Source organism: Musca vetustissima, unplaced genomic scaffold (genome assembly GCF_032173495.1).
Source record: "Musca vetustissima isolate MV318-11 ecotype Yass unplaced genomic scaffold, APGP_CSIRO_Mvet_v1 utg10841, whole genome shotgun sequence".
NCBI classification, from domain to species: domain Eukaryota; kingdom Metazoa; phylum Arthropoda; class Insecta; order Diptera; family Muscidae; genus Musca; species Musca vetustissima.
In genome coordinates, this window is record NW_026883530.1 from 135478 (window position 1) to 155776 (window position 20299).

Genomic DNA, 20299 nt, shown 5'->3' on the forward strand with positions numbered 1-20299 from the left:
GCACTTGAAACCCCGAAAATATTGAAATAACAAGAAAAACATGAAATAAACTGCATCACAAAAAAAAAAATCAAAATACAAATGTGTTTAAATAACAAGGATAGGAGGGGGAAGAAGGTGGGATTTAAAAAAAATATAGATGGGATATACAAATATTACGTGAAATCGGAGGAAGAAAATTTCATGATACTCCGATCATAATTGTGACCTCTAGAGCGACCAGAAAAGACAAACAAAAAATAAAGTATTTGACCCATTTCATTGACTAAATATCGATCACTCCTAAAAACAATAAGGCTCTTCTTTGACTAGAACCGAATCTAAATGCAAAATTTCATAACGATTTATCGATAACTGTGGCCTGTATTGTGTTTACAAATTATAAGGGGTAGACTGACAGACGGAGACATATGTCTCGATCGACTATGCTAGTCGAGATATGACAATCGATAAACTAAAAGAAAAGGTCCAGGACCAATACTTGGCGCCTTCACAAACTCTTGAGGTCACACAATGCTATAATACCCTTACAACATACACAGAAAAAAATTAATGAATTATTTGATAATTTCATATTGTACATGTACCTCGCTTAGAACCCAATTAAAAATGCTTAACATCCTGAGAAAACCAATATTTTAAAAATTTAACATTTCATTAATATCACATCTGTTTTCCGACTTCACTCTACTACTACTATTTGCGATCATTTATTTCTCGTTCTCCCTTTCTCTCTCTCTCTCTCTCTCTCTCTCTTTTACAAAAACAAATGTATTACTCCCCAGAAAAACACACCACCGAAACAACCGTATCGGAGATTCAATAACGGGCATTCAATAATTACAACAGAGCCTGGTTAATATTTCGCGATATTTGCAACCTCTTGACCGATTACAATTGGTAACTTTAGATTTTGGTTGATTTGACTCTGGGAATATTGACCGATCATCTTCTAAACAGCCGTACTAAATTCTGCATATAATTATGACGCTCTGCATATAATTATTGCCACTAGAGGGACTAGAAAATCTGGCACAAATAAAGTTTTCGGTTCATTGCACCCCATAAATATCATTTCAAGATCACCGAAAATTATATGCGTCGTCCTTAAGACGACAAGTGAAAATTTCAAAAGCTTTTAAAGATATACTCTATATATTGTGTAAGCGAATGGCAGCAGCGAGAGCGTTTCACAAAACTATAATGAGTTCTTCTCAAAACTGTGTATTTACGATTGGCGGGCACGGGCACGATAACAAAAAACCTAGCAATACAATTGGTTCCAAATTTTACAACGTTATTCTGGACCTATATAGCTATCTTATGAATTAGAATAAATTCAATCACTGAAGATTTCTCCTATTTTCCAGCGTAGTTCTTGGTCGAAAACAGGCGAAATTTTTGTTTTTTTTTGCGAAGCCAATATTTCTAGTTCATGTCAGAACCAGATATGTACTCTTTCTAATTACGTTGGAATTTTGAGATTCGGATGATCCACGGATAGCCAATCATCGTCCCAGCCCCAAAAAAATTCTGCATAAATTATGACGCGATTGCATATATTTTTGCCACTAGAGGGACACAAAAATCTGGCACAAATAAAGTTTTAAGGTTTTCACTTTGCACATATCATTGCAAATATATTTCAAGATCACAAAAAATTAAATGCGTCGTCCTAATTTACGAAAAAAAAAAATTTTAATTTTTTAATTTATTATTTGATAAGCGAATGGCAGCAGCGATGCGTTCACTGTAAAATCGGAATCCGAAAATTCCAACGGTGTTAGAAAGAGTACACGTCTGGCTCTCAAAAAACTAGGATTTTTGACTTCGCTCTAAAATTAACAAAATGGTGGACCTTTGAAAAAATATTTTTTTGGAAAATCGCCGATTTTTTACCAAAAACCAAGTTAAAAAATAAGGAAGATCTTCTCCGATTGGCTTTATCCTAGTTCATGCATCAGCTATACACTCCCAGAGAAACGTTGCAAAATTTGGAACCGATTGGATTATTAGTTTTTGAGTTATCGTGCCCGCCATTCGCAAAAAAAATGTTTAGAGAAAAACGCGTTTAAAGTTTGAGAAGCCCTTCAGCCGTCACTTGATGCTGACACAATAAATCGGATATATCTTCAAGAGTTCTTGAGATTTTTTCACTTGAAATTTTGTAGAGACATTCTTTAATCAGTGTAGATTCGAATTATATCAACAAAAATGTTGACCCCGAGAATGGGGGGTCCCCTTAATATACCATAAAACAAACATATTTTAATTTTTTTTTTACATTCTGTTTTAGTATTTCTTCAACAATCAACCCTCATTGTGCGTTAGTTGTAAAATCGGTTAAATAAAAACATTACCACCAATTCGAAATAAAATCAGATAAAAACGCTTCAAATATTTATAATATTTTGTTTTTTATTATTTCCTTAAAAACTAAGAACTATTTTTTAAACAGTCTTTGGTTTAGGCGACGGGCAAATGAGCACCTTGAGGTTGGAAACCATTTCTGTCAGCAACATAGTTGACGGTATAGGTTTGACCATCATCACCGATGTAGGAGTAGGAACCCTTAACGGCGATAGCTTCTTCATCAGTACCCAGATTCTCAACATGTCCTTCTTCTTGGGCCGATTTGCCATCACTGGTCTCCACGGCGTATTGGTATTGTTCGGGTTCTACGTTGGAGTCGTAACGCAAAGTTTCAGCATCTCTGGGATCGGAGGCCAAAGCCAAGGCGAACAAAGCAACAAAGACAATGATGAATTTCATGGTTAGGGATTTTGGTTTTTTGATCTACTTCTTTGTCGATGAGAGCAAAAGCGGTGAGTGAATAGTAGGTCAATGGTCAGATGTGTTTATATACAATTCAAAGTAGCCATCCAATTCAAATCTTTGAGCAGTTAATGTAAATTAAAGCAACGCGACACAACCTACGTCAGAGTGTGGTGGTCAAGTTTAAGTGCGTTATCTATGCAGATTAGGGGTGCAGAGAAGAGACTTCTATTTCAATTTAGTTGTTGTCCGTTACATTAGTTAAATTTATTCATCATTAAATGACAATAAAATTACCATTTTGATTTTATTTTCCAATCCAGTTGTCATAAATCATAAATGTTCGTTATGATTTGGAATACAATGAATGTTCGCTAGATGATGGGAAATTCAATACGCATATTTGGTTATTATAATTTTTGTAGAGTTATCAACCCGTTTCGTTGGGAGTTTATCATAAATATTTCAAAATGTCTCATACGAAATTACTATTATTTTTTAATTTTTACTGGGGTGACATTCAATCAATTCAATCGCTATAATAACAAAATATTTATATATTTTTTAATCTAAGTAAAAAATCAATCAAATCAAAAAAATCAATTTCGTTAAGTTTTGCCGGGCCAAATGTTGTATAACCTCCATCATTCAAAATACATAAAATCTAGCGGGACTTTTATATGTGGACTATGCAGTGGTAAATTGCTGTCTGGAGAAAAATAAATACCAAACTACCCACCAAGGTCCCGAAATCCGTAGAACTTTAACAATTGGAGGTATAATTCGGCTAAAACACGTGCCCAAAATTGCCATAGAATTTTATTCTTATTCTAAAGGTAATATATCAAACAATAAATATATAAATATTTAGGTATAATTCCCACAGTCAAGTATACACATCAAAATGATTTATTTTAAGGGGACCCCCCCATTCTCGGTGTCAAAAAATTTTTTGATTTAATTCGTATCTACTCTAATTCTAGAATGTTCCTACAAAATTTCAAGTGAAAATCTCAAGAACTCTTGAAGATATAGCCGATTTATTAAGCATCAAGTGACGGCTAAAGGGCTTTTCAAATGAGGTCACAACGAATGGCGGGCATTACTCAAAAACTAATAATCCAATCGGTTTCAAATTTTGGCACGTTTCTCTGGGAGTGTGTAGCTCTCGTATGAACTAGGATAAAGCCAAACGGTGAACAACTTCCTTATTTTATAGCATGGTTTTTGGTAAAAAATAGGCGATTTTCCAAAAAAAAAAATGTTCAAGTTCCGCCATTTTGTTAATTATTGTGCGAAGTCAATAAAGCCAGAATGTCCTCTTTCTAACACAGTTGGAATTTTCGGATTCCGATGTTCCAGTGTGGAGTTATCAAACTTTTCTTTGAACCCAAAAAACAACAACAAAACAACAACAACAAATTTTGGTAAATTATTTTTCTTCCTTTTTAAATCTTCAAATATATATGTGCCAAGTTACAAACCTTTACAAGCATACAAATATTAAAAATAAAAAAGGAATAATTCCCACATTAAAAAATCAATCAATCCTCTAGAAAATATTGTAAATTTCTCAGGTCAATGTCCTTCTGGAGTAAATATGTACGCCACAGAATGTAAGTAATTTTCGTACAAAAGTCTTGGTCTATTTGACCCACAAAATATGATATCATCATCAAAACATCAACGATCAAATTTGTTTTCGTGACGATTGGTGCACAACTGCGGTCTTACTTTGTTTAAGGATTGAAGGACGGACACACATGTACACCTGATATTTCTTGAAAACAAAATTTAAAAACCATTGAGCGGAGCAGTATAGTCGGACGGGACCCACTATATGATAGCCTACACAAACTACCACCAAACTCAAATTTTTTACATATCTATATTCTGAGTCTGAACGATACTTCGCGATATTTTCTTAATCAATTAGAGATGCACAGCTCATCTTTCTTACCCTGGAATATTTTCGAATAATGTTAAGCCATACGATTAACATTTGGTTATTTAGTTATTTAGTCTTGGTTCATTTGACCCTAAATAAATGGTTGGCCAGATTTTTCCCCTGTGTAAAATGTATAATGTTCGGCTTACAATAGTGGACTCCAGATCGATTAGAAAACCATACAAAAAAGTTTTTTGTCCATTCCATTCTCATCATCATCGCCGAAATTTGTAGGTATCGTTCTTGACAATTTCCTCATGTAAAATTTCATAGCGATCCGTGCGCCTTCTAGTGTGGTAATGTTAATAATAACCAAATAAAAATACGTAACAACCTTAGTATAAATCCCACAACCGAGTACATACAACAATATACTTGGTGTTAACTTAAAGGTCAACCACTCCTCTTGGACGTGTTATCAACTTCTCGGGCTATGTCCTCCAGGAGTAAATATATACGCCATAAAAAGGAATTTTGTCATTTTTTACACAAAAGTCTGGGTCCATTTGACCCGCTAAATATTGACCGATCTTCATCAAAACCGTCCTGCATAATCCATAGTCAGGCACCTTTCTATGTGTAAAATTTCGTGATGTTCGAGTCATAATTGTGGCATCTAGAGCGACCAGAATAAGAGACAAAAATAAAGTTTTTAATTGATTTGATCACCGGCCGAATCTACATCTACATGAATCTACATGTTTTTGGTCGATTTGATCATCGGCCGAATTTACATGCAAAATGTCCTGGCAATTGGTTCATAACTGTGTCCTGTACTTTGTTTACAAATTATAATGGATAGATAGACGGACACAAATGGCTAGATAGATTTATCTGGTCGAGATATATCAGTATAATAAAAGGTGGGTCTAAGAGCAAGATTTCGTGACATTACAAACGCTTGGGGGCACACCAACATAAAAGATACTCACACCATAGTTATATAGGGTATAAAAATCTACGTCCTCATAATCCCTAAACAATCTATTTTCAGATATTTCTCAAAACATATTTAAAAAATCCATGAATTAATATCCCTTGAAAAAGCAAAGTATAAAAAATTCTACACAGCGATTTTCTTAAAAAAAAATCTATTCTTAAAAAAAATATAAAATCACATATTCCATGAGAAAATATATGAGAAAAAAATTACGAAAAATATGTGCCCTTACGTACTTCAAAAAAATTTTTTTTAAAAATCTTATAAAATATTATATACGCTATATTCCATAAAAAATAATTTTAGTAGTGTTGTTTTTGCAAAATAGTCAGGCTGATCATCCCGAAAATTATGGCGTTTTTAACTTGAAAAAAACAACTATATTTATTAGTGTGGGAATGTAAATGGCATTGTTTGCATCTGTAAATATGTATGTGTAAGTCTCGCATCCGAGTGCATACGACAATATAATTTGTATCAATTTAAAGGTCAGCCACTCCTTTTGAACATACTATCAACTTCTCGGGTCTAGGACCTTCAGGTGCAAATATATACCCCTTACAAATTTTGTTTTTTGTTGGTCCATTTGACCTGCTAAATATTGACCGACCTTTATCAAAACAGGCATGCTTAAGCTGCAAAAATTCGCGGTGTTTTCATAATTGCGGCCTACAAAAAAAACCATTTCTTCCCCAAATGTCTCTTTTCCAAAAACAATAAGGGTTTTCATTGGCCTATCCTACATGGAACCTAACCTACATGCAAAATTTCGTCAAGATTGGTGCCTCACTTCGAGGTTAACAAGGCATTTACGGACACACATTCCATACCTTTCCCACTGTTGTGTGTTGTCAAATTTCGGCGTTACAAATACACACAACAACTTTGTGTGGTATGTCGCTATGTACTTCAAAAAAAAAAAATTATAAAATATTATTTTATTCATAAAAAATAATTTTATCTAAAAATATATACGTTCTGGCATTATTTAAAAAAAAAATCGATGATTCGATTAAACAAAATCGTTATCCCCAATTCGAAATAAAATTAAATAAAAACCTTTTAAATTTTTATAATATATTTTTTTTATTTCCTTAAAAACTAACAGTAACTATTTTTTTAACAGTCTTTGGTTTAGGCAACAGGCAAATGAGCACCTTGAGGTTGGAAACCATTTCTGTCAGCAACATAGTTGACAGTGTAGGTTTGACCATCATCACCGATGTAGGAGTAGGAACCCTGAACGGAGATAGCTTCATCATCGGTACCGGCATATTCCAAATGTCCTTCTTCCTGGGCCGATTTACCATCACTGGTCTCCACAGCGTATTGGTATTGTTCGGGTTCTACGTTGGAATCGTAACGCAAAGTTTCAGCATCTCTGGGATCGGAGGCCAAAGCCAAGGCAAACAAAGCAACGAAGACAATGATGAATTTCATGGTTGTGGATTTTGGTTGTTTGATCTACTTCTTCGTCGATGGGAGCAAAAGCGGTGAGTGAATACTAGGTCGGTGGTCAGATGTGTTTTTATACGATTTAAAGTAGCCAGCCGACTATGCATTGACATGTTAATAATGCATAGCAAAGCAACGCAAACAACCTACGTCAGAGTGTTGTGGTCCAGTTTAGGTGTGTATCCTATACAGATGATTAGAGATTGGAGATGCAAAGATATGCATATTTCACTTTATGTGTTGTTGGTGTTCGGTTACATCGTTTAAATTTATTCAAGATTATAGTTAATAGTGTCATTACTATTCGGTTTGATTTAATTTTACAATCCAGTTCCCGATAAAATAGCAGTTTTCGTTCTGAATTCGGTGGATGCTGGATTCAGTAGGCATATTTGGTTATAATAAAATTTTGCAGAGCAGCCAACCCGATTTGTTGGTAGTTATTTCAGCTGTTAGTTATTGTCAGCTCTTTAGTGGGGAGGAGTTGTCAATATATCGAAATATCGAAAATTGTCCGTAAACTTTATTGTTCAACCTCCAAGAATGTCAATGAATGCAAAAAGGGGCGGCGCCATAATATGGAAGCTATGCCAAAACCGATATCGAAGAAGTTCTATCATAAAAGTTGCAATCCCTATCGTGAGATATTAACATGGCTAAATCAATATTAACTTTTATTCTGCACAAGAATATATGGGTGCCCCATCTAATATTCCGATGTGCTGACAACGAAATGATCACTTTTTAGGCTCCCTTGTACTTTTCCAAAAATATATTTATACCCTACACAACTAGCTGAGTCGATCTAGACATGTGTGTCCGTCCGTTCGTCCGTCCGTCTGTCCATTATTTGTAAACACGATACAGGCCACAGTTATGGACCAATCTTCACGAAATTTTGCATGTAGGATGGGTTCTGGCCAATGAAGACCCCTATTGTTTTTGGAAAAGATCGGTTAATATTTAGGGGATGAAATGGACCAAAAACATTATTTTTGTCGATTTTTCTGGTCGCTCCAGAGGCCGCAATTATGGCCCAAACACCGCGAATTTTTGCATGGAGAAGGGGATCGGCTCAGAGAATAAGCATGCATGTTTTGATAAAGATCGGTCAATATTTAGCGGGTCAAATGGACCCTGACTTTTGTGTGAAAATGACAAAATTTGTATTCTATGGGATATATATTTACTCCTGGAGGATGTAGACCCGAGGAGTTGATACCATATCCAAGAGGAGTGGTTGGCCTTTAAATTGATACCAAATATAGTTATGTGTCTACTCAGATGTGGGAGTTACAGTCAAATATTTACATGTGCTTACGTATTCAGATATTATTTAGTAACCCATTACCACATTAGAGGGGGAAATATCGCGCTGATGGCTTTGAAATTTTCATGAAGTTCCAGTTATGGTCAAGAACAACGCCTAAAATTTTCGGTGATGATCAGATTAAAATTTTGGGATGAAATGGACCGAAAACTTAATTTTTTGTGTGTTTTCGAGTCGAGTATAATCCGAAAATCACAACACAACCCACCGTGAAGGTAATCTGGACAAGTAATTAGAAGGACTGTACTGAATATTCGAAACAAGTAAGGAAGAGGTGTTGTTGACCTCTAATCGGACAAGAGGGGGCAAATATCACGAAATATTACTCAGACTCGGAATAAACATCCTCATAAAGTTAGAGTTCGTGGTAGTTGTGTAGGGTATCGTATGGTCGGCCGCGTCCGACTATACTGCTCCGCTCACTTGTTTTAATATAATTTCAAATATATTTTTAAGGGTTACCAGAGGGTAGATTTTTTTCAAGATAATGTTTCCTTTTCCAAGAGTTTTTTTATTTTCTTCCAAGGTTTTTTTTTATTTTTCTCCCTATTTATTAATATTTCCTAACCTCTATATGCGTATAATTGGTCTCTTAGACATGTTTAATTAGATTATTGTAAAAAAAATTACATTTATATTGAACAATAATGTTTCCTTAAAATATCTCAGAGTATATTTCTATACCCTACACAACCATGTTGTGAGGGTATTATAGCTTTGGGTGGCCAAAGAGTTTGTAAAGCTGCGAAATATTGATCCTTGACCCGTCATCTCTCGACTAGCTGAGTCGATCTAGATATTTGAGTCCGTCCGTCTGTCCATTATAATTTGTAAACACTGTACAGGCCACAGTTTTGGACCAAAAATTTACTCCCTGATATTCCTTGGGAAATATTTAAAAAACTATGATCACATTTCCTATAAAACTCCATACATTTTTGTTTTTTATTTCGAATTTTTTAATCCCTCAAAATATGTTAATAGAGCAAAACAAAAATCAAGTTCAAGTTTATGCACAAACTGACACATCTCTACTAATAAAATGTGACACAAAAACAACAATAGAATATTAACATGCAAGTTTACAACAGCCAAAGAGATTTTCAGTTGGTTTGGGGATTCACTTTGCCCATAACCTAGCACAACAACATAAATGTAAAGCATAGCCCGCCTAATTTTGAATTCAGCCAGCCATCCAGCCAAACAGTCAGTCGATGCGATAATTAACATAAAAATCAATAAATTTGTTTACACGATTAACATAAATATTTGTTTTTGTTTTATTTGTTGTGCGGCGATATGGGTTATGGTATATAAACGGAGGTCAGCGAACGAAAGGTATTCAGTAACATTAACGCTTTTGCATCTTCGCTACACCGTCCAGAAAACGAAAAATCTAAATCCGCAAAATGAAATTCATCATTGTCTTCGTTGCTTTGTTCGCCTTGGCTTTGGCCTCCGATCCCAGAGATGCTGAAACTTTGCGTTACGATTCCAACGTAGAACCTGAACAATACCAATACGCTGTTGAAACCAGTGATGGCAAATCGGCCCAAGAAGAAGGACATTTGGAAGATGTCGGTACTGATGATGAAGCTATCTCCGTTAAGGGTTCATACTCCTACATCGGTGATGATGGTCAAACCTACACCGTCAACTATGTTGCTGACAGAAATGGTTTCCAACCTCAAGGTGCTCATTTGCCCGTCGCCTAAACCAAAGACTGTTAACAAATAGTTGTTGTTAGTTTTTAAGGAAATAATAAATCAATATATTATAAAAAATTGAAAATGTTTTCGTTTGATTTTATTTCGAATTGGAGCTAAAGTTTTTGTTTAACAGATTTTACAACTAGCTCACAATGGGCGGAATTTGTTTATATAATACTAGCAAGGAATTAAAAAATAAAATATATTTGCAAGGTTGTATATCAGACAGAGTATAGGTTTTATTAATTTTTTTCTTTCAGGAATATAAAATTTAAATTTTTTTCATATTATTTTCAAAATATTTTATAAGAAATAGTAGATCGAAGTTTTTATACCCTACACAGCTATGTTGTCAGGGTATTATAGCTTTGTGCAGACCCAAGAGTTTGTAACGCCGCGAAATATTGGTCCCATATCTCAACTAGCTGAGTCGATCTAGATGTATCATGTATGTCCGTCCGTCCGTCTGTCCATTATAAATTGTAAACACGATACAGGCCACTGTTATGGACCAATCTTCACGAAATTTTGCATGTCGGATGGGTTCTGCCCAATGAAGACCCCTATTGTTTTTGGTAAAGATCGGTTAATATTTAGGGGATGAAATGGACCAAATACTTAATTTTTGTCGGTTTTTCTGGTCGCTCCAGAGGCCGCAATTTTGCCCGAACATCGTGAAATTTTACATGGAGAAGGGGATCGGGCCAAATAATAAGTATGTTTTGATAAAGATCGGTCAATATTTAGAGGGTCAAATGGGCACCGACTTATGTGTGAAAAATTACAAAATTTGTATTGTATAGCGTATATATTTATCCCTGAATGACATAGAGTCGAGAAGTTGATATTATATCAAAAAGGAGTGGTTGGCCTTTAAATTGATACCAATTGTCGTATGTATTCGGATGTGGGAGTTACACGTAAATATTTACAGGTGCTTACGTATTTAGATAAGCCATTATCACACTGGAGGGCGGAAATATAGCGTTGATCGCTTTGAAATGTTCCATGAGGTTCAAGTTGTGGTCAAGCACAAATTCTATAATTTTCGGTGATGATCAGATAATAATTTTGGGATAAAGTGGACCGAGAACTTACTTTTTTGTGTGTTTTTTTGAGTCGATCTATAGACCACAATTGAAAGTCGAACACAACCCACGGTGAAGGGAGTCTGGGCAAGTAATGAGAAGGGCTGTACTGAACATTAGTAATATTTGTTGACCTCTAGTCGGAAAATAGGAGGCAAATATCGTGAAATATTCCATGCTCAGAATATAGAACCACAGAAAGTTAGATTTTTGTGGAAGTTGTGTAGGGTTTCATATGGTCGGCCCGTCCGACTATACTGCTCCGCTCACTGGTTTAAATTGTTTCCACTATATTTCCTCATGGAATGACAGGGCTAATATTTTTTAAAATATTTGTTTTTTAATATATTTCTTTTACGAAGAACGTCAGTTCAGGGATTTTTTTTATTATATTTTTCAGAAAAAAATCTGAGAGTATGTTTTTTAAGGAATATCAGGGCGTAAATTTATATACCCTATACAACTATGTTGTGAAGATCTCTTAAGTTTGTGTGGCCCACAAAGTTTGTTATGCCACGAAATATTGATCTTAGGCAACCATTTAGTTCACCGATATATCTCGACAAGATGAATCAATCTAGCCATGTGTGTCCGTCCATCTGTCCATTATAATTAGTAAACTAAGTACAGGTCACAGTTATAAACCAATTGTCAAAAAATTCTCCATGTAGTTTCGGCCAAAGACCATATATGACACATATAGTTTTTAATAATTCTTGTCTGAGACGTGTGTCTGAGACGCTACAGGCCACAGTTATGGAAATTTTCCACGTAGGACCGGTTCTAGCCAAAGAAGGTTGCTTCTGTTTTTAGTAATAATCGGTTAATATTTAGGAGATCAAATGGACCAAAAACTTTATTTTGGTATGTTTTTCTGGTAACAATTATGACCTGAGTGTCAGAAATTTTAAAAGGAGGAAGGAACAAGCAAGGCTCTTTTCATGATAATCGGTCAATATTTAAAGGGTCAAATGGAACCAGATCTTGTGTGCAAAATGCCAAATTTGAATTCTATTGCGTGTATATTTACTCCTGAAGGACAGATACCAAAGAAGTTGACAGTATATTCAAGAGGCGTGGTTGACCTTTCAATAGATATTACAGTATATTGCTATTTTTTATACCCTTCACCACCCAGTGATACAGGGTATTATGTCTTTGTGCATATGTTTGTAACAGGCAAATGGAATCGATATAGACACATGGTTCCTTTTGAGAATATGCATAGAATCACATTCTGTGTCGATTTATGCATGTCGGTCTGTCCGTCCGTCCGTCCATGTATTTTTGTGAGCAAAGTACATGTCGCATTTATGATCCGAATTGGATGAAATTTGGCACATCCCATTGGTATGGCACAAGGATGAACCCTATTGAAATTGGAGGAAATCGGTTCAGATTTATATATATTTAATCCGATTTAACGTAAATGGTGCACCAAAATCCCTGAAAATCATTAGATTTGCACGAATTTTGGGACAGCGTACTAAATTAAGTCAACAACGATGTGTGCTAAATTTCGAGAAAATCTGTTCAGATTTAGATATAGCTCCCATATATAGTTTCGACCGATTTTAGGTAAATGATGCACCAAAGTCCCTGAAAATCAATTAAATCGACAATAATGTCTTGTAAATTTCGGGAAATCGGTTCAGATTTAGATATAACTCCCCTATATAGTTTCGCCCGATTTTAGGTAAATGGTGCGCCAAAGTCCCTGCAAATCTTTTGATTTGCACGATTTTTGGCATAGCATACTAAATGAAGTCTAGAATAATGTGTGCAAAGTTTCGTGAAAATCGGTTCAGATTTATATATAGCTCCCATATATGTAAGTGATGCATAAGCTGCAAAGCCCCCTATATCTTTCGATTTTGGTATAGCGTACTGAATTACGTCTGAGTGCAAAGTTCCGCGACGTCTTTTAGGATACATATGTAAAATATACCTAAAGTGGTGAAGGGTAGCATATAGTCGGTCCAGTCCGACTTTACTACTTTCCTTACTGGTTTATTATTATTACCATTACCATACCAGAAGGCCGAAAATATCGCTTTGAAATTTTACATAAAGTTCCGATTAATGTTAAAGATAAGGCCTATATTCTCGGAGATGATCAGATTATAATTAGGGGATGAATGGACCTTTTTGAATTGCCCATTATCTAAAGGAATATTCATTGTATTCGACTTCAAAACGATAATCCGAAAAAGATTTGTGGCAATTATATTGGAAAATTAAATCAAAATGGTAATGTTATTAAATTGTAAACAACTTTAAATAATGTAAGGGAACACCAACAACACATAAATTGAAATATGTGTGTCTCTAATCATCTGCATAGATAACGCACCTAAACTGGAACACAACACTCTGATGTCGGTTGTTTGCGTTGCGTTGCTATGCATTAACAGGTCAAAGCTAATCGTATAAAAACACATGTAACCATCGACTTACTACTCACTCACCACTTTGCTCTCATCGACGACGAAGTACATCGACAAAAACCAAATCCACAACCATGAAATTCATCATTGTCTTCGTTGCTCTATTCGCCTTGGCTTTGGCCTCCGATCCCAGAGATGCTGAAACTTTGCGTTACGATTCCAACGTAGAACCCGAACAATATCAATACGCTGTGGAGACCAGTGATGGCAAATCGGCCCAAGAAGAAGGACATTTGGAATATGCCGGTACCGATGATGAAGCTATCTCCGTTCAGGGTTCCTACTCCTACATCGGTGATGATGGTCAAACCTACACCGTCAACTATGTTGCTGACAGAAATGGTTTCCAACCCCAAGGTGCTCATTTGCCCGTTGCCTAAACCAAAGATTGTTTCATACAATTAGCTGTTAATAGTTTTTTTAGGGAAATAAATAAAATCGAAAAAATAAGAAAATGTTTTTGTATTTAATTATTTAATATACGTGAGAGGTACAAATTTGAACCTTTTTTATAAATAATGACCACCTTAGATGTGTATTTATACTTTACACAATTATGTTGTAATGGTATTATAGCTTTGTGTAGGCCCAAAAGTCTATACCTCCGTGAAAATATTGATGGTAGACTCACGTCCACTGATCGTCATATTTCGAAAAGCTGAGTCGATCTAGACGTGTGTGTCTGTCCATTATAATCTCTACAAAAGATACAAAGCTCAGCTATGGACCAATCGTCATGAAACTTTGTTTGTATGACTGTTTCTGGCCTAAGAAACGTCTATTGTTGTTATTGTTAATGATCGGTTAATATTTAGGGAATAAAATGGACTAAAACTTTGTTGTTATCCGGTCGGTCTAGAGGTCACAATTATGACCGGAACATCACGAAATATTACACGGATAAAGGGGTCTGGACAGGGAATATTCATGGCAGTTTGGATAGATATCGGAAAATATAATGCGGGTCAAATTGACTCAAAATTTTAATTTAATTTCATTCTATGGCGTATATATTTATTCCTGCAGGGAAATTGACCCGATAAGTTGATAACATTCCTTCAAACCGATACCACTTATATTGTCGTATCTTGAAGTTATACATAAATATTCCGATATTGTTCAGTAGTACCATTACCTCACTAGAATATGAAAACAGATGGCTATACTGATAGATTTCTCGCAAAGTATCGATCAAACAATTTCAGATTTATGCTCGTTGCAATGGTAATAATTCGCAGTAAAAAAAGCGGAGCAGTGTAGTCGGACGGGGCCGACCATATGATACCCTACACAACCACCACAGAACTCTAACATTTGCGTATGTTTACTTCGAGCCTGATCAATATTTCGTGATATTTGCACCCTCTTGGCCGATTAGAGATCAACAGCACCTCTTCCTTACATTGACATATTTTCCGAATATCCCAATATTCTGTACAGCCCTTCTAATTACTTGTCCAGATTCACTTCACCGTGTGTTGTGATTTTCGGTTTTGTAGCCTATAGATTAGTTTTGGGTCCACTTCATTCCAAAATTTTTATCTGATCATCACAGAAATTAGATATAGGCGTTGTCCTTGAACATACCTGGATCCTCAAGGAAAATTTCAAAGCGATGAGCGCTATATTTCACTTCCCTATTGTGGCAATATGTTACTAAATAATATATGAAAACGTAAGCTCCTGAAAATATTTACCTGTAACTCCCACATCCGAGTACATACGACCATATAATTGGTATCAATTTAAAGGTCAACCACTCCTCTTGGATATACTATCAACTTCTTGGGTATATGTCCTTCAGGAGTAAATATATACGCTATAGTATACAAATTTTGTCATTTTTCACACAAAAGTCAGGGTCCATTTGACGCGCTAAATATTGACCGATCTTTATCAAAACATGCATGCTTATTCTCTGGCCAGATCCCCTTCTCCATGCAAAACTTCGCGGTGTTTGGGCCATAATTGCGGCCTCCGGAGCGACCAGAAAAACCGACAAAAATAACGTTTTTGGTCCATTTCATCCCCTAAATATTAACCGATCTTTTCCAAAAACAATAGGGGTCTTCATTGGCCAAAACCCATCCTACATGCAAAATTTCGTGAAGATTGGTCCATAACTGTGGCCTGTATCGTGTTTACAAATTATAATGGACAGACGGACGGACACACATGTCTAGATCGACTCAGCTAGTCGAGATATGACGATCGGTGTACTTAAAGGTGGGTCTAGGACCAATATTTCGCGGCGTTACGAACTTTTGGGGATGCACAAAGCTATAATACCCTGACAACATAGTTGTGTAGGGTATAATTATTTTGCTGTTTGGTGCATTCATTTGTGAGTTACAGGGTGTTAAAAATTGGAAGTGAACAAAGAGAAAATTCGGTACATTTTATAGTTTTTCTTTGACAAAGGCGAAAATGCAAGCCAAGCGGCTAATATTGTGAATGGTGTTTATAGTTCCGATACTGTAACAGCCAATTATGTGCAATTTTGGTTTCGTAGGAATTTTTGATGTTAAAGATGCACCTCGCACAGGTAGTCCGGGCGTCGAAAATTTCAATCGGAGAATTGATCGAAGTTGACCGGTATCTTATCTGTCGTAACATCGCCCAGGAACTAAAAATCAACCATAAAACCATAACAATAAAATAATGTATTTCTTTTTCCCCAACCTAATATATTCTTTAACATCCATATAAAATATGTTTATTTTAAAAATATAAAAAAATCGAACCAAACTTCTGTGATCTGCTCCGAAATATATGTTAAAATATCACACACAAATATGGGGTGCATATGTTTTTGTGTAAACTTTAACCATAACCTATGACACTAAAAGACACCTTAAAAACTAGACACAAAACAATATTTTAATATCATAGGTCTTATAACAGGTCGTTGGCATTGCAACCGCCTCTACACTCTCATCTGAAATGTATTATGCAAATTTTAGTTTAATGCCCGAAAAACTAATGGCATCTTTTTAAATGGAATATACAAGATTCAAAAGATACTAATTGATTGTTGACTTTAATGATCCCGCTGTTACACAGCTAGGTATGCAGCCAGCCACAAAACTAACCTACCTCAACTCCATAGAAATCCATGGAACACATGCAAAACATTAACATAACCCTACTGCAACAACAACAAAAATGGTGTTAATATGCATTTGAATTTATTATTGGACCAGTCAAACCAACAACAAAAAAAAATTGTAAACAAGTCTAGGGTCTCATGCAAATGCTAACATATCATATTAACAAATCATATTTTTCGGATATATAAATAAAATGGAACATCCACACAATATTCACAAATCGCATCGATTCATCGTTGTAAACACATCAAATCGAAAAAGAAAACAAAACAATATCCACCATGAAATTCATCATTGTCTTCGTTGCTCTATTCGCCTTGGCTTTGGCCTCCGATCCCAGAGATGCTGAAACTTTGCGTTACGATTCCAACGTAGAACCCGAACAATACCAATACGCTGTTGAGACCAGTGATGGCAAATCGGCCCAAGAAGAAGGACACGTTGAGAATTTGGGTACTGATGAAGAAGCTATCGCCGTTAAGGGTTCCTACTCCTACATCGGTGATGATGGTCAAACCTATACCGTCAACTATGTTGCTGACAGAAATGGTTTCCAACCTCAAGGTGCCCATTTGCCCGTTGCCTAAATAAAAAATATTCCCAACAATGGTTTTAAGTTGTTGTTAGTTTTCTAAGTAAAATAAATTTAAATTAAAAAACAAAAATTTTTAATTTTTTTAAATGCTGGTTGGTGGGTGAATCCAAGCTGGATAAAGACCGAAAAAAAAAATATTTTTTAAAAAAATCAATTGACGTTGAAACAAAATTTTTTGAAAAAATATGGGATTAAAAAGATATTTTCTCATGGATTTTTGTAAATATTTTTTTAGCAAGGGAATCAACTCAAAGAACCCAAGAATGCCACTGCTCAAATATATCTCTTCGGTGAAAAATTCGACTGGGACCATTAAATACTTGTAAAGGGAGTGTACCTCTATATGTTGTCAGGATATTCTAGCTTTGTGCAGCTCCAAAAGTTTGTAACGTCGCGAAATATTGGTCCTAGACCCACCTTTAAGTATACCGATCGTCACATCTCGACTAGCAGAGTCGATCTAGACATGTGTGTCCGTCCGTCTGCCCATTCGAATTTGTAAACACGATACAGGCCACAGTTATGGACTAATCTTCACGATATTTAGCATGTAGTATGGGTTCTACCCAATGAAGACTCCTATTGTTTTGGGTAAAGATCGTTTAATATTTAGGGGATGAAATGGACCAAAAACTTTATTTTTGTCTGATTTTCGGGTCGTTCCAGAAGCCGAACATCACAACACAACCCACGGTAAAGGGAATGCGGACAAGTAATTAGAAGCACTGTACTGAATATTGGGAATATTCGGAAAATATGTGAGCGTAAGGAAGAGGCGCTGTTGATCTCTAATCGGCCAAGAGGCAGCAAATATCACGGAATGTTGCCCAAGCTCGAAGTAAACATCCGCAGAAAGTTAGAGTTCCGTGGTGGTTTTGTTAGGGTATCGTATGGTCGGTCCCGTCCAACGATACGGCTCCGTTCACTTGTTTTTCATCTCGGCTTGTAATGATCTTCAAAGGATATTTAAAATATCATAAACAAATGATGTTTGTTCGCTTCTGATGATCTTTAATAAATACTTTTTTTTAACATCTTCGCTAGTGATGGTCTACAAAAATATTTTTTTTTTTAATTCTTCTCTGGCAATGCCCGTTAAAAAATATTTAAAAAAATTTTTTTTTCAAAAATTTTCGCTTGTTTTGGTCCTAAAAAATTAAGAACATTTTGCTGTGAAGACTTTAAAAAACTTCATCTCCTTAAAAAAAATTTTTTTTTTTTCTTCGATTGTAATTGAAGATCATTACAATCGAAGAATTTTTAACCAACCTAATATAGGGATGTTACATCCGCGGCTTTCTGAATCTAGAAAAAAATATTCTTTAAAAATCAACTACATGCTGGGCCACGCCTGTTGGGAAAAACGAAATTGAATATAGAAGTCACTTATTAATAACATTTCTCAAACTACAAGAACCCGAGATGGCAAATTCAAATCACTTTGGTGGGAATATGCGACTAATACCTTAAACGACACTGGTCGGAACATCGAAATATTTCTGCGAATTTTCAAAAAAAAAAATTAAAAATTCTTCGCTTGCAATTGTCTTCAAAAAAAATTTTTTTAAGTCTTCTCTTGCGAGAGTCTCATTTTTTCAATCTCAACTTGTGACGGCCTTTAAAAAATATTTAAAAAATTGTTTGTGGTGGTCGTAAAAAAATTTCAATTCTGACCTTTTTTAAATAATAAATAAATAATAAATAAGCTTTAATTTTAATGGACTTCAAAAAAAAATTCAAATTTTTTAATTCTTCACTTGCCTTGTCGTGGTTCTTAATTCTATTTTTTAAGCCACAATATTTTTGATTCTCAAGAAAATTATAAAACAAAATACAGTTGTATCATAATCTTCAGAAAAAATATTATTTAAAAAATCCAGTAAGAATACAAGGACTCATATTATCTTTGAAAAATATTATTTCTTGAGAGCTCTTCCCCAAATTTTTTTTTATTTAATGCATACTATCACCCATGTCCTGATGCTGAGGAATCCATGCCTGCCGCTGTGTCAGCAACCATTTTTTTAATCCACTCCATTCAAAATGTAATCTTTAAAAACAATTTGAATCAATTTGCTCACCTCTATAATATTCCAATTAATAAATATAGACAATAATCCGATTTCTTTTAACACTGACTGAACGCTTTTAATTCACCCAAGAATATTTCACTATTCATAGGGATAACAAAACTTATCCGAAACTATTTACACAAAAAGAAAATGAAAACAGACATTATAATTTAAATTAAAAAAAATAGAAAGAAATTATTATCCAGTATTGCGATGCGAAGAGACAACAGTGGTAGCTTATTTTGGTATATGGGCACCCTCGGGTTGGAAACCATTTTCATCGGCCACAAAGTTCACGGTGTATGTTTGACCATCCGGAGCTACCCATGACACGGAACCCTTCACCGATAATGATTCATTTTCAGTGCCAGCATTGAGAACGGTACCCTCTTCTGTGCGTGTTGTGCCATCGCTTAGGGTGTAACTGGAAGAAGGCAGGGTTTATTACTATGGTTTCCTGTAACATAGATTTCTTTTTATCTTACCTAAACTTATAGCCATCAATGCCGATATTTTCATTGGTTAACTCAACAATTTCCACATCCTTGCCGCCTTGAGGTGCTGCCCAGGAACAGGCCAAGACAATGCAGAAAATACCAAAGACTAGCATCTATTGTGGGTGGAGGATATTCCCCAAAGATGAAGAAAAAACAAATTAGAACTTTTGAAAATAATCCTTTTTGTTGGAACTGCAACAATACGCACCAATTTCATGTTGAAAATTTTTGTTGTTTTGCTAAGCAGCGCTGGCTAAGTGGACTTGAAGGTTTAGTTACAAACTGTAGAATACTTTCAGAACTGCAGCCAAGATGCATTTTATACGATTAGAG

General features: G+C 35.3%; 6 protein-coding genes across 6 annotated transcripts; 3 read left to right on the forward strand and 3 right to left on the reverse strand.

Moving 5' to 3' along the window:
• Positions 1 to 2466: 2466 nt before the first annotated feature.
• Positions 2467 to 2787, reverse strand: LOC133330462 (larval cuticle protein 65Ag1-like). Its single transcript, XM_061538896.1, has one exon. The coding sequence runs from the start codon at positions 2770 to 2772 to the stop codon at positions 2467 to 2469; it is 306 nt and encodes a 101-aa protein (XP_061394880.1). The 5' UTR covers positions 2773 to 2787.
• A 4010-nt stretch (positions 2788 to 6797) lies between these two features.
• LOC133330464 (larval cuticle protein 65Ag1-like) lies at positions 6798 to 7117 on the reverse strand. Its single transcript, XM_061538902.1, has one exon. The coding sequence runs from the start codon at positions 7101 to 7103 to the stop codon at positions 6798 to 6800; it is 306 nt and encodes a 101-aa protein (XP_061394886.1). The 5' UTR covers positions 7104 to 7117.
• Positions 7118 to 9857: 2740 nt separating this feature from the next.
• On the forward strand, positions 9858 to 10163 carry LOC133330432 (larval cuticle protein 65Ag1-like). Its single transcript, XM_061538865.1, has one exon. It carries the CDS (start codon positions 9858 to 9860, stop codon positions 10161 to 10163), a length of 306 nt encoding a protein of 101 aa, XP_061394849.1.
• A 3590-nt stretch (positions 10164 to 13753) lies between these two features.
• On the forward strand, positions 13754 to 14072 carry LOC133330468 (larval cuticle protein 65Ag1-like). The gene has a single exon (XM_061538906.1). The coding sequence runs from the start codon at positions 13767 to 13769 to the stop codon at positions 14070 to 14072; it is 306 nt and encodes a 101-aa protein (XP_061394890.1). The 5' UTR covers positions 13754 to 13766.
• Positions 14073 to 17076: 3004 nt separating this feature from the next.
• LOC133330431 (larval cuticle protein 65Ag1-like) lies at positions 17077 to 17389 on the forward strand. Its single transcript, XM_061538864.1, has one exon. The coding sequence runs from the start codon at positions 17084 to 17086 to the stop codon at positions 17387 to 17389; it is 306 nt and encodes a 101-aa protein (XP_061394848.1). The 5' UTR covers positions 17077 to 17083.
• A 2311-nt stretch (positions 17390 to 19700) lies between these two features.
• Positions 19701 to 20299, reverse strand: LOC133330460 (endocuticle structural glycoprotein SgAbd-5-like). The gene is made up of 3 exons (XM_061538895.1): positions 20175 to 20299; positions 19955 to 20079; positions 19701 to 19893 (listed from the first exon to the last, which is right to left on the reverse strand). The coding sequence occupies exons 1-3, from the start codon at positions 20181 to 20183 to the stop codon at positions 19707 to 19709; spliced, it is 321 nt and encodes a 106-aa protein (XP_061394879.1). The 5' UTR covers positions 20184 to 20299; the 3' UTR covers positions 19701 to 19706.

Coding starts and splice junctions, on each gene's coding strand:
- LOC133330460 (XM_061538895.1), bottom strand. Junction 19,894..19,954: donor ATTGATGGCTATAAGTTTAG/GTAAGATAAAAA, acceptor GCCTTCTTCCAG/TTACACCCTAAGCGATGGCA.
- LOC133330462 (XM_061538896.1), bottom strand. CDS start 2,772: ATGAAATTCATCATTGTCTTTGTTGCTTTGTTCGCCTTGGCTTTGGCC.
- LOC133330468 (XM_061538906.1), top strand. CDS start 13,767: ATGAAATTCATCATTGTCTTCGTTGCTCTATTCGCCTTGGCTTTGGCC.
- LOC133330432 (XM_061538865.1), top strand. CDS start 9,858: ATGAAATTCATCATTGTCTTCGTTGCTTTGTTCGCCTTGGCTTTGGCC.
- LOC133330431 (XM_061538864.1), top strand. CDS start 17,084: ATGAAATTCATCATTGTCTTCGTTGCTCTATTCGCCTTGGCTTTGGCC.
- LOC133330464 (XM_061538902.1), bottom strand. CDS start 7,103: ATGAAATTCATCATTGTCTTCGTTGCTTTGTTTGCCTTGGCTTTGGCC.